This window comes from Engraulis encrasicolus, chromosome 22 (genome assembly GCF_034702125.1).
Source record: "Engraulis encrasicolus isolate BLACKSEA-1 chromosome 22, IST_EnEncr_1.0, whole genome shotgun sequence".
In the NCBI taxonomy this organism is placed as follows: domain Eukaryota; kingdom Metazoa; phylum Chordata; class Actinopteri; order Clupeiformes; family Engraulidae; genus Engraulis; species Engraulis encrasicolus.
This window is the reverse complement of record NC_085878.1, coordinates 15,406,186-15,419,678: the sequence shown is the minus strand read 5'-3', so window position 1 is coordinate 15,419,678 and position 13,493 is coordinate 15,406,186. Positions and strand designations below refer to the sequence as shown.

The window sequence follows — 13,493 nt, the reverse complement described above, 5'->3', positions numbered from 1 at the left end:
GTATTTATATGGTAATCATGGTATCAGGGGGAAGGACGACTCTTGTGAATCCTTGTTTTTGGCTCCAGAAGCGTGTCTACCTTGCAGTCGTATAATTTTGCCTTGCAAGGGTCCGTTACCAATTTCTACCTTTGCCTAAAAGTGTAAGAATGTGAGCTATCTCTTTTTAGTGTCAAAAAAAAAGGATCTCTGTTTTTTTCCTGTATTGTTACAATGAAATAGCTGAACAAATGCAAAATACTGCAAGGTAAACATGCAGGTTCTCTTTTTATTTTTTATTATTGACTTGCTGTTTCGGATTGGTTTGGTTACCCAGTGGCGTGTTGCAGCCAACCTAAAAGAGTTGCATTCATTTTAGTTCATCAGTCCTAGTTATTGAAAAATGTGCTCTAATAAATTCTGGGAAAAGAAACCTTGTTCAATACCAAATAAATGTGTAATAAGAGTCTAATGAAACGAGAAGACACACCATGCTTATTTTTCAGTGAAGATCAGAACAAATCTATTGTTTAACTTTCTCTTTGTTTTGTTATTTTAAAAAATATATATATGTGATGGCGTTAACCTGCTGCCAGTGGATATGGGAAAAAAAGCTCATGTATGAAGAACGCACATTCTCCAACTGATGACACTCTTGAGCAGGTGGTGACAAATTGGGTGTAGTCGTTTAATAAATACACTGGAAATTCCAGCTTATCACATCAAACACAAAATGTGCAATTTTCGTGCAGTGTGTGGATAACTTGACAATACAGAGGAGTGTGTTTTACAGGTGTGTTTGTGTGCACTAACACTAATGGTAGCCACTACACATGAGCCTGGTGCCTTCGCCAAGGTACCTGGCAATGATATCTCGCTCGCTAGCCCTGAGCTTGGTACACTTGAGTCTAGCTGAACAGAGGGGGAGGTTTACAGCAAAGGTGGTTAAGTGATATAACCTGGTTAAACCTGTTAGTACAGCACCCCAGGGCTTTTCACATTCTTTAATAACCAATAAGCTCCTTAGTATCTTAAACACTGATAAAGATACTAATTAATTATGAAAACCATGTTTGTCACTGAGCCTCTTTTGCCGTAAACATCCCCCCTTGCTAATAAAAAACAATCAAGCTTTTTAATAAAATAATAAAAAATAAAGGTACAAAATAACAGCCGTGAGGGAGCTATGGAGAGCACTTGCTTTTTAGCTGTTCTGCATCTTTAAACGCAGCAGTAACAGGTCTGCTTGGATGACTCACAGTCTACCTACGTATAATGCCAATGTTAAAGTCCACCAAGGTTGCTCTGGAAGCAAACTGCCCCACGTCTTCTCTGATCATCACTCAGCAGACTACACACGTGTGCAGTGCGTGGCAGTCTGAATCAAGTAAAATCTAATGCCTTTGAACAGGTCAGAATACTGTAGTCAGTGTCGTGTATATAAAAAGGCTGCCGTGTTCAGCTGCTGCTACAATGTATACGGTAAATATCAAGAGGAGACATATTGTCAATGGCACTTTTTGGTGTGAGAGACAATCTTAGCATCTGCCACGTGTTTTAACGCCTAAACGTGGTGAAAGATACCGAAATTTCTGCTGTGAAGAGTCATCCTTGGTGCCCTTAATCTGCTCATAATACTAAGGCTTGAAACCATGAACTTCTCCAAAATGGGAGATATAAAGCTAACACCAGTAACATTCGTTTCCAAAGTAAACACGGAAATAAATATAAAACAAAGTACTTGCATAAATATGCAGAACATGGTTATCTTGAAATGTTGACAAAAGCAGTAGCAATATTGTGACAGGCATTTCAGAAGATACATTAAAATGCATTGCCTTCAAAGAGTACACGGCTTAAGTACAGAGCCACGGGTGTGTGCTCGGTCCCTCCTTTTGAAATACTACCTATCTTAGTTAAAAACGTTACCTTTTAAGGTAAACCATGCAATAACACAGAATAGAACACACTTACTCAGTTTCCCCCAATTCAAGGCCACCTGTTGATAATGCATCATACTGGGGTGATATGATTCATACTCCTTGGGAGATGGCCCCTAAAACTTCAGATTATAACCCCTGGAATAATTAGCAGATCCAAATTGCACTGAAGTGCTATACACGTTTCTCCCCCAAATTTACTAATTGTGCCACTAAAATATGGACCGTCAACAGTAAAAATTCCTGATCGCTTTCCCCAGTAGATTGTGCATTTCTGTCAAGTAAGGCTAATCATAGTTCCCTCATTATAGTATAATAATCACCGATTTTGACTATGTAATATGATAACGATATGACCCCCAATGAAGGGTGTGGTGATACCGTTCGTTGCAAGAAAATCTTTTTGAACCCTTTTAATACTTACCATGGGGTTTTGCATTACAATCTGCTCTTCATTTCACTGCAATAGTAAACAAACAATCAGTGGGACAAGTAGTTGCGGAGGTTTAAGACTTTTTTTTCCTTTCTTGCAACGATATAGTGGTATGATGATGATGATAATGCCATGTAGGTGTCTATGAGTCCAAGCCTACTTCTAATGAGATCGCAGTAAAGTGGTATGGCCCCAGTCCAGGTGTCCTGGTCCTTCGAGTTAAAATCCTTGGCCCCTGTCACCACCCACAGTCTATGGTTCTTCTGAGGCCTTTTGGGGAAAAGACCTATGGTACAAGACTCTGGAGCTCTGTGTCATTCAGCTCGTTGACCTCGACGATATAGTCGAGGTGCTGAAGGTAGCGCTCCTCGTCCTGCATAAAATGAGGAATTCTGGTTCTGTGGAGGATTGCCAGATGTCGAAGTCTGTCCACATCTTCATAAGATACCTGTGAAGACAAAAATGACATCTCATCACCAAAACCATTGGACGAAGAACTTTAAAAGTTCCCACAATATTGTGAGGAGGGCCCTACAGCAACTGACCTTGCCAAGAGAAGTCAACATCTTGAAGTCAATGTTTCTTCTGTGTCGCAAAATCCTGAGGATTCCATCAAGATAAACTTGATCCTTACTGAAGCAGCCTGTGGAGAGCAAAAGGACTTGCTATCATCTTCAGTCAAGTTATCTCAAGACACATTTCCAAATGGTTTAGTGTCAAACAAGGTTTGACCACAATATCATTATGATTAGGTGACCATCACTAGAGTGCTCTACCTGTCATGCCAACGAGTCTCGCTCTTTGGTGTAGGTCAGAGCACCAATTTTGTACCCCTGAAGTTCCAGGTTCAAGTCCGAACGGGGCAACTACTCCCCTTCGCTACAGCCAACAACCACCAACACAAAAACAGCATATTCACTGCTCCCTCATAAATTAGCTGAGCTTTAGCCTGGCACATAGGGCAGTGGCTCCCAACCTTTTCCAACTAGTTGGGACCCACATGTAATTTTCACAAATGTCCGCGGCCTATCTGACAATAAGCAATACAACTCAAAACAAATAATCATCAGCAATACACACAGAAATATTATTTAGTTTAGAGACTTTTAAAATATGATTTCAGGGCCCACTTGGGATACCTTCGTGGCCCACACGCGCGCCACACAGACCTGGTTGGGAGGTATCTGTTTGTCCCCTCTTGGCACGGAGGCAGTACTCCCAGCGCACGGCGGGGTTCTGGACGAAGCGGGCAATGTGGCCGAAGAGCTGACTGAAGCTCATGTTGGCAGCGTGGTACACCGTGTAGTAGAGCAGAGCGGCGCGCCACAGGTACGGCTGTTTCCGTAGCAACACGCTGTGTATACTGGCAAGGCCCTCCTCCGTGGGGTTGGCAGGCTTCAGGCCAAATTTCTTTCGGCCCACAGCCGTGCTCCAAGGCTGGAGGTTGTTGTTGACTCCGCGCAAGTAGTGAGTACCTTCAAAGAGACAACGCCTTGTCAAACAGAGTGTCAACAGAGAAAACCTGATGGTAAATGTGTCACCTGTTAAGACTGCTTATGCTGTAGCTGGAAGAATAGATTTACGTAAGGCTGTACTCCACCTGTACATTATAAATACACATATATATACACATTGTACTAACTTACTGCAACATTTCATCTAATTAGAGAGAAAGAAAGAACTGAAGATTAAGAAGGATTATAACCTGAAACATCCCGTCTACTACACATGGATTGAAATAAACATCTATAGAATTTCCGATTGGTTATTACAGTAGGCTAGTAAGTAATTGGGTTTGCTACATTTCCTCCTGAGGTAGAACAACATCGCAATGATGATCTTGTTTCTGTGAAAAATTACACCTTAGCACAACTCTGTCAGATATATTAAGTGTAATTTATTACTCCCAGTCTTGCAAAACAATTACAATGGGGAAATAATGTGGTTCACACCAACCAATACAGACTCTAATAAAATTTATGAAATAATAAAAATCATGTTGTCGACTGGGAGCTTGTTTGGGCTGTCACAGCAGTGACAAAGAGCTTGCATTATTTACACCATGACCTTGATGAATATTTATTATTGTAACTAATGTGAAGCCATTTTTAGTGTTAAGCTGGTTTTAGTTAACCATAGGCAATTATATCAAAACTGTTGTATGTATGAAGTGACTGGCAGGTATGCTCGCAATACTAGTATGAAGTCACCATTAAACCCTACGTAATCAGTACTCCTGTGAAATCAATTAAGCATGGGTAATTACATTATTACATCATTAGCTATAGACAATTTCACTCTTCCTATCAATAATCACTAAGCATCGTGAAGCTCATAACTAACCCAGGGCATTTAAACTCATAATACCAAAGATTTTCTTAGTTCTAACACAATAGACTGTCTCTGATAATACCGATATGTGGTCATCAACAACCATACAGTAGGCAGTTGTACTTTTCACCATTAACCTTAGGCAGCTTGGCCCTACTGTGGTGCTAACTAACGGTAGGGCACTCGTCTACTACGAGGCTGACCCGGGTTCAACTCCTGCTTGAGTCCTTTGACGACCCTTCCCCGTCTTTCTCTCCCAACTCGCTTTCTGTCACTGCTTCACTGTCCTATCAAAATAAAGGCAAAAAAGCCACACAAAAAATAAAAATCAACTATAGGCAGCTATAAATGGGCCAGAGCTGAGCCTCTGCACATTGGTCATACTGCCTTGTAACACTGCCTTGTTTACACATTTCCAAATACAAAAAAGACTTTACACCACCTCAGATCAGAGTCCCTCCACACATAGGAAAACCCCTTGTTATACCCTTCATCATTAACCATAGGGAGTTGTACCCTTCATCATTAGCCATAGGGAGTTGTATCCTTCATCATTTACCATAGGGAGTTGTATCCTTCATCATTAACCATAGGGAGTTGTACCCTTCATCATTAACCATAGGGAGTTGTACCCTTCATCATTAACCATAGGCATTTCAACTGGGCAAGGACTGCCTGGAGCTGAACCCCAGCACAGTGTTCATACTGCATCATAATACATCCACTTTTTCCACACCTTTTAATTGCCTTTTTTTGCCCAGACCAGCGCCCCTCCACACATACCAAATCCCAATTTAACCTCCAGTTACCGTATATTCTTCATCATTAACCAAAAGACAACAGGCAGTAGCGTACCGATCTCGTGTCTCAGCATCCCCTCTAGCCAGTGCTGGCGGGCCCCCTGCAGGTTGATGGTGAGAGTTGGCCGACAGCTCTCCACCATCATCACGGCCTGGGACAGGAGCTCGTCAGAGAGGCACACAACCACCTACAGGCAGATACATGAAATGAGGACACATGGACATGCTATCAAACAAATACACTTGTAGAAACAAGTTGGAAGTTCAGAAACTTGATGCAGTGCAGAAACTTGATTGAAGTGCCACTGCTACGTGCCAGACATCTTGCCACATAAAACAGTCAGACTTTGATGACGACATGGCAACACGCTGAAACTTTAGGTTTTAGCCCCTTAACTTAACCCTCCTGTTATCTGTGGGGTCTATTTGACCCAATTCAATGTTTGACGTCTGAAAAATACATGAAGTACATAATTCTTTTGCTTCATCTTTGATGACTTTTCCTAAATATATGGGGTCAATGTGAAAAAAGTGAATTTCCACAACAATGTTTTCCCTAAGTGCTGTACACGTTTTGGTTACATCTGTGTTCCTTGGGGTCAATTTGACCCCAAATTATTTTAAGTGTATTAAACATACAATGAGCATCCATATTTTGCTAATACATGTTCCAATCTGCGTAGATTATATAAAATACATGAACATAAGTTATTTAGAACAGAATATTTTGCTTTATTTAGGGCTCTGATAACTAACAATAAGTATGATGTGGACGAGGGCCAAAACTAATTCAAGGCAACTTTTGGGCAGTTGTTGCACATTTTCTCCTAGTCATGGATTAGTTTTTTTGGTGTGTGGGCTGTGTGTGGGGTTGCTAGGACTTATCTAAAGGGCTTTTTATGTCCCCAACAGAGCAACAGTAAATATCTGAGGCATAAACCGGTGCAAAAGTTTTTGTTTCTACTGATTTTGTAGACATTTAAGTGGCTGGGGTCAAAATGACCCCAAGGATCACGGATGCAACCTAAATCTGAGGATAACAGGAGGGTTAATAAAATAAGACTTCTGCATCGGAGCTGCTCCAGTGAACTTCCTTTTTTGCTTGAACAAAATCCTCTGCCATGATTCACCGCATTGTGAAGCACAGGAGCAAGGAGGATATACTGTGTTTTTATTCCATGACACATTTGTAGAAAATTTGAAAATGTAAATGGGGGGGAATACTGACCTCTCCAACACATCCTTCCTTCTGCAAGTATTTGCGTGCCGCTGCCCAAACTCGACTTTTTGGGAGCACACTACCCCCTGTGACTTCTTCAAAGTTCTCATAGGTTCCAAACTTCCTCAGAACACACTCCATAATGCCCACCGCCTGCAGTTAAAGAAATGAGTGCAGACATAAAAAGGGAAACAAACTGGTGATACACTTCTTCCAAAGTGATGAGCAATGCTTAAAAATACTACATCACAAGAATAGTTTTTTAAAGAAGCTTTTAAGAGCAGGAACTTAACCAAAGGTTAGATACAGATGGATTTAAGGAATTCTAAATGCAAGAAGTGACTGAGCCAATAGGCCATCACACCCGAAAAAATACTGGTAATACTTTGCCAATTTAAAAACAAAAAATGCATGTTGCTACAAGCTTTTGGAAGAATGTAATATGCTCTTTTATAAGGTATGTGTCATTTTACGTAATGTGTGTGAGTGACAGCATTTTCTTTCCACACTACTGACAGGTAAAACTAAAACGGATGGCATGCTGCTGTGAGAGGCGACATACCTGGGAAAGGAACAGACCGGAACCTTCCTTGTACTTCTCCAGGACACTCACTGGCTCAGGTGAGACGTACTCAAACTGGGGCTCGTACTTGTAGTCCGATTCGAAAAACATCTGCCGCTCTTGGTCCAGGTTAATGGGTCGCAGTGCCACCAGTAGACAGGGGACCCTGGGAGACGGGGGCGTGGACATAGGCATGGGCTTAAGGCCGCCCAGCCGGGCGATGTGAGGCAGGGATGTGGCTGGACGAATGCGCCCCTTGTTGGGCCTGGGCGTCACCGGGGTATTCATGGTGCAGGTGCTTTCACTGCGGCGCATCCAGCCCTCGGGCCCCAGGCTGGGGCTCGTCAGGCTGCGCATGGGTGGGGAGGGGGCTCCACTCCGCCATGGCGGCTGCAAGATCCTCCTCTCTGTGGACTGGCTGCTTCTGGAGCGCAACGGGGTGACCTCCAGACTAAGTGGCCTCCGCAAACTGGCTCTCCTACCCGAGCCCTGCGCGTCCTCCGCTTTGCCCCGGCGAACCACAGCTTCCCCTCCACCTGGCTTGCGCTCTGCATCATCCGCAGAGCTGCCCGCACCAGTGCTACTTTTGGCCTGCAGTCCATTGTGGGACAGGCGATCCCGTTGGGTGATGCTGCTGGTCCTGGCTCTGGTTCTGAGGGGTTTGCCCTTTTCGGGCTTGGCTTCTTGGTCTATTCCATCGGTGCTGTTCGTGACTGCACCCACCCCTTCTGGCTGCTCCATGCAATTAGCCCCCAGGTCCAGCACCATTGCAACATCAACGGCTCATTCAGTGAATGCTGCACACCTGTATGGTTTGAATAGCATTACTCCATGGTTGGGCAATCAAACAGCTAGTGGAAAAACTATTTTTTAAAGCTACTTGGTGAGTTTCTTACAAGAGCAAAAATACACATTTTACTTCTTTATTTGTGCTCACAATTCAAAACTGAGTTTTCATAGACACTAATTTACCAGTTGCAAAGATACTCAGGCATGAACTAGATAAGTGGCACCACAGTGATCAATAGTCCATGGGGTAAAGGTCTCAAGGATATACGTACACAGCACCTTCTCCATATGTGTCGACTACCTATTAGGCCTATTGATGATATTGAACAATAGGCTATTTAAGCAAGTCTTTCACACACAATTATTTAGGGCCAATTCTTTTGAGGACTGGGTCTTAGTCCCGTGAACAATTGTATACTTGTAATAGACCTGGCTAAACCTGTTTGTTTTGAAGGTTAAGTTTGTCAGTATGTGGGCTACCTGTATCCATGTGAACATGACACTTCACGGTTGGCAACAATGTATCCCATTGGCCCACGCAGAATATAGTCAATTACAAACTGTTGCATTGTGAGATTAACACGTAGTAGAATATCGCAAACAAATTGGCCAAAATAAGCAACAGCCTAAAAGTAAGACGCCAATGTGTTTATCAAGGCGGTTAATATGAAAAAAGGGCGAGGTAAGCCATGCAGGGTTTCAAACAGCAGTTCAAACAGCTAATCTTCCCCACAATTAATATCTCCATATTGAAGACAATGGCAACAGGCGATATTCTGTATTTAAACTCAAGTGATCTTTTTTTCTTCATTTATTTACTTGATATTTTTGGTGAACAATGAGGAACGTGTCCTCGGAGGAAGCGCTTTAGCAAATCAGTGAAGTAGCTGACGCTTGACACCAGCTTTCTCGTGCGAATTAAGATGTTGGAATCGCGGATTATTACGGCAAAAGGGAAAGGTGTTTACTTACCATGCAGCGTTCTTGGGAACGAGCACCTTGGAGTGTGTTTTCATTCATAGTGTCCCATTACTATTGCCTGGTCTTCTCTACAAATGGAGGACAGACTTCCGGTGGGTAGATCCCCTTATTATTTGGAAGCTAACGGTACATATACGGCAGGGATTTTCTATGGGCGGTAGACTCGGCGGCAGGCAACCCGAATACGGTGTTGGAAAGTGACGCGTTGGAGCGGTCCGGCGCAGCAAAATGACCTATTGCGCAGACGTTTGTTGCGTGAGCACGCACAATTTCACCGGCACACACAACACAATGACCCCAAAACAAACATTTCAACAGAATTTAGCCTAGGGCTGCGCCTTGTTGTCTAGGCCTACTATTGAAACGAGCATTAGAGTATCACTGTGAATCTGATGCCATGAGCGCCATAGGCTATGTCAGAATTCCGATTGAGACATATTTTCTACCTTATTCCTTTTTTTTGGAGACGTTTTTCAGCACAAAACCTTTCATTGCTCATGAGTGAAATTACGAGTTGATGTTAAAACAATAAAACATAGTCCTATATTAATAAAGGCAAGTGGTATATTGGTGACATGATAGCATCACATGATTCCAAGGTGTGTCACAGACTCTTGACATTACAATAGCCTAGGCCTGTCAAATGATTGGGGTTGATACACTGATGGTCATCATGTGAAATCACCAAGGCATGCAACAATATTTTCCTTTCCCTGCTATTTCATACTGCTACATAATAACTAAATAATAACAACACGGCTATTTCACTACTAGGCTACTAATAATAATAATAACAGCAACCACAGCAATAATTTAATACACGCGTATTCAGATGCACAAATTAGTTTCTTTCAAAACTGAATTATTATTTTAACTGCCTTCCCCACATGTAACTGTGGCCTTCTTGAAGATTTCCACATTTGGCTCCTCTGCATTGATTCCCTTTTGAAGTAATTGTGAGTTGAGTGCATGTCTTTCACACAGGAATGTTTTTCCTCCCTGAATCAGTCCCTTCTCCTCCAGCCTTATACTCCATTGCAGTGCATTGCTTTAAATAAAATTATCTAATAAATCCTGTGTAATTACAATACAATGTAATTATACATGTAACGATAACACAATCATATTTTTAGAAGAGTTTGAAAAGTATGTATCTCCAATTCACAAGTCTGACCACAGTAAAACATCCAGAGAATCTGAGATTTTTATTGACTGGCTATATATCCATTATTGTTAAAATATTTTGTTTTAAATATTATATTAAACGAAGACCACAAAATATCAAACAAAATATTTGTACATAATCAATGACACATGTAAAGAAAGCACTTCCAACCAAAAATTACAAATTATTTACACGCAAACAAACAAAAACATTCTTCTTTCAAAACTGAATGTCAAAATGCAAAAAAATTCAACACACAAACAAGGTTGAAACAACTGGGTGCATCCACATTCACTATCTTTATCGTCACCGCTTCATTTTCATCCTTTTCGCACAGCACATTTCTTGATCGTTGAGTTTGAGGATTCGGGCTGATGGCTAGGTATCGCTAGGTGTAGGCAAGTGTTTTAAAAGCCAAAGGTGTTCTCGCCACTGTAAGCCACGTATAAAAAGCCATCTTCATCTTTCTCCTTGTCGTACAGCTGTCCCATTGTTATGCTGCAATAAAACACATATAACATGTTAAATGCAGTAAAAAGAGAAATTGAGGTACTACACTGTAACCTACTTTAAACTTATTGCACTTTTTTGTAGAACAATTTTTAACCTTCTAAGGCAGGGATGATGAGGAGGGCCACATTTTTTCATAGCCACAATCGGAGGGCCACATGACCACAAATTTGACTGTAACTCGGGAGAGTTTGAGGGTTCAGTTGGTTGCTCACTGACTGTCGATATTGTTTGGAAGGAATAGGAGTGTTCTCTATCAGCCAACTGTATAATTACAACAGATTGGTTTTAAAAAAAAATGTCTTTTTTGTAATTATACAGGGCTGATAGTATTCAGGCTCCATGCCTGATTTCAGGCTTGACAGAGTTTGCAAAAATAAAAACATTGATAATAATTAGCCATTAGGTTATTCTTATCTCAGAAAGTGTTACAGGTTCAGGGTTTTCTTCTACTATCAGGCTTGAATAATGGTCATACACAGGCTATTAAATGTTTGAATAATGTGTCAAAATAGGCCTACGTTGTGTCACTATGCAGTATCTTGTCGTCGTCGTTAGAGCAGGGGGAAAAGTTCAGGCTCAGGATTTTTTTTCACTATCACCCCTGTATTATATTTTGTCTACGGGCCCCAATGAGTGAGGAGGCGGGCCGCATGTGACCCATGGGCCTCCAGTTGCCTATCCCTGTTCTAAGGTACTAAATAGTAAAGATTAGATTCAATAAAATTAGGTGTTCTACGAATTGTAGAGCCCCATTCACAAGCTTGTCCACTTCGATGCACAGTGATACTCCCATTCCTGTGTGCATGACCGACTTCATTGATCAATCTCTCTTAATTAATGGTTTATCTGAAATTGTCCTCGTCACTAGCAGTCAATCACCTGGACTGCGGCACAGTCTTGTCCACGAAGAGGAAGATAGCTTTTTCCGAGGGCAGCTGAATTCGTTTCCTAATGATCCACATGAACTGAGCCACCGTGATGTCAGAGGGCACTAAGTATTTACGCTTGTCAATATCCACTATCTGGGATCCAGATACTTTTTCTACAATCACCTGTAAAAGAGTTTAAAGGGATGTTTAAGGCAAAGAGACCAAAACACAGGCAAAGCAGTAGAGACACAAACAATCCTGCGGTTTATTTATATATTGTAACATCAGTCTTTTTGCTATTTATTATTGTTGTTTATTTACTCACCGGAACCCTGTCAGGGTATTTGTTGCGAATTTTTGCTGATTCTACACTTCGGTGCTCTGTAGAGGTTAATGACAAACAGACCATAAGATAGACACACCAAAGACAATCCATACATAGGCCTATAATTCCTTAGTTGTGCAGTGTGAATGTAACACTTTCGGGGTTCACCAAATGTTAGGGACATTTGGCTTCCGCTAAAAGATGAGAAAGTGAATTAGTGTAAAGTAAGTACCGGGTACTGTGACAACTAGTACTACTTTTAAGGTTCATTCTGACATTTATCCTGGGAACTAAACATCCCTAACTTGTGAATAGTGTAGATAATGGGGCCAACTAGGAGGAGAGTGTTACATTGGACTCTCTAAGTGTTTAATTAACTCTGCAAAATGTACAGTGACTCTTGACACTGACCCTTTACATAAGCTGACAGTGGTAGGCTGATGAGGGACTTGGTCTGGTTCCAAGTCACCAAACTCTGTAGCGGGCAAGTTACCATAAGAGGTAGGCCAATAACACCACTGGGTGGCATGAGTTTACTTCTGACGCCCGAGGGCTACTCCAAAAACTCAAGTTTGTTGTCGTAGCTAAGTGTGACGACGGCTGGTGTTGTTATTGTGAACACATGATGACTCTGCGTTTTATAAAAAGTTATCCGAAATCTATATCCTGCGCAACTTAAGCTAACAGCCAAAATCTAACTGGAGAAGTATCCAAAATAGACAATGAAGCACAGCTTAGTAGGAACATGGACGGTGACATATTTCTCGAAGACAATAGGGATTATTTGGTGGTCAGTTTTGCTTTCGATTGCACCAGTTTAACTCGATGCAAAACCTTCAGTCGACGGGCATTTTTTGACAGGGCCTACCCCACTGTTGTCAATCACAAGGGGTGCATTTGTTCTCAGAGTTGTTGCAAGCCAATAAGTTTTAACTGGTGGTGTGATAGTTTGGCATAGCCTATGGTTGTGGAGAATCCTACACCATTGCGAAATATCAACTTTTCACAATACCCAGTGGTAACTGTTTAGTGTAGGCCTATAGCCAAATATGAATATGTCATAGTAAACCCCAGAAGGACATTCTGTTCATATCATACAGAGCGACAAATAAGCATAACCAATGCAAAATAACAAAATGTAACCTGCTACAAACTAGCACAGCTGATCGTTAGTCAACAGAGTAAACGGTGTCGTATTCCGCAGGCAACTGTCCAGGACGGACCTACCCACCCTGCTCGGAAATAAAACGTCTTGTCTATTCTCAATCATTATTTAGTTTAAGTTTTCACCAGCACAGCTGGGCTCTACGTCAGACATGTATCATGTGAACAATAATCCATAGTAAACAGCTCACCAAGAGAATGGTCCTCTTTAAACATCCATTTCATGTTTGCGGCTTTTTCTCTGTCGCGCAATAATTGGATAAAAATGTGTCCTTTGCAGGCCTCGAAGTCAGAGAGAATGTTTTACTTTACTGTAAACAAACTACGAACATCGACATAAACAAGGTAAGTAAATAGGCCTCCTCCTTCGCCCAGACCAACCCAGAATGGGGCGTCATAATAGGACTATACCATTCGGCCTTC

The 13,493-nt window shown here is 41.7% G+C and overlaps 2 protein-coding genes across 3 annotated transcripts; both read right to left on the bottom strand.

Annotated features, from left to right (window-relative positions):
- Positions 1–39: 39 nt before the first annotated feature.
- On the bottom strand, positions 40–9,459 carry kiaa0895l. 2 transcript variants are annotated; one of them, XM_063188190.1, is made up of 7 exons: positions 9,026–9,455; positions 7,265–8,069; positions 6,712–6,855; positions 5,539–5,671; positions 3,522–3,827; positions 2,898–2,995; positions 40–2,800 (listed from the first exon to the last, which is right to left on the bottom strand). In XM_063188190.1, the coding sequence occupies exons 2-7, from the start codon at positions 8,030–8,032 to the stop codon at positions 2,639–2,641; spliced, it is 1,611 nt and encodes a 536-aa protein (XP_063044260.1). In that variant the 5' UTR covers positions 8,033–8,069; positions 9,026–9,455; the 3' UTR covers positions 40–2,638. The 2 variants fall into 2 exon arrangements, with proteins under 2 accessions (XP_063044260.1, XP_063044261.1); XM_063188191.1 differs by lacking the exons at positions 40–2,800; positions 2,898–2,995 and adding an exon at positions 3,002–3,231 and having other exon boundaries at positions 9,026–9,459.
- Positions 9,460–10,465: 1,006 nt separating this feature from the next.
- Positions 10,466–13,456, bottom strand: LOC134438599 (gamma-aminobutyric acid receptor-associated protein-like 2). Its single transcript, XM_063188197.1, has 4 exons — positions 13,262–13,456; positions 11,907–11,962; positions 11,592–11,764; positions 10,466–10,697 (listed from the first exon to the last, which is right to left on the bottom strand). The coding sequence occupies exons 1-4, from the start codon at positions 13,293–13,295 to the stop codon at positions 10,607–10,609; spliced, it is 354 nt and encodes a 117-aa protein (XP_063044267.1). The 5' UTR covers positions 13,296–13,456; the 3' UTR covers positions 10,466–10,606.
- Positions 13,457–13,493: the final 37 nt, after the last annotated feature.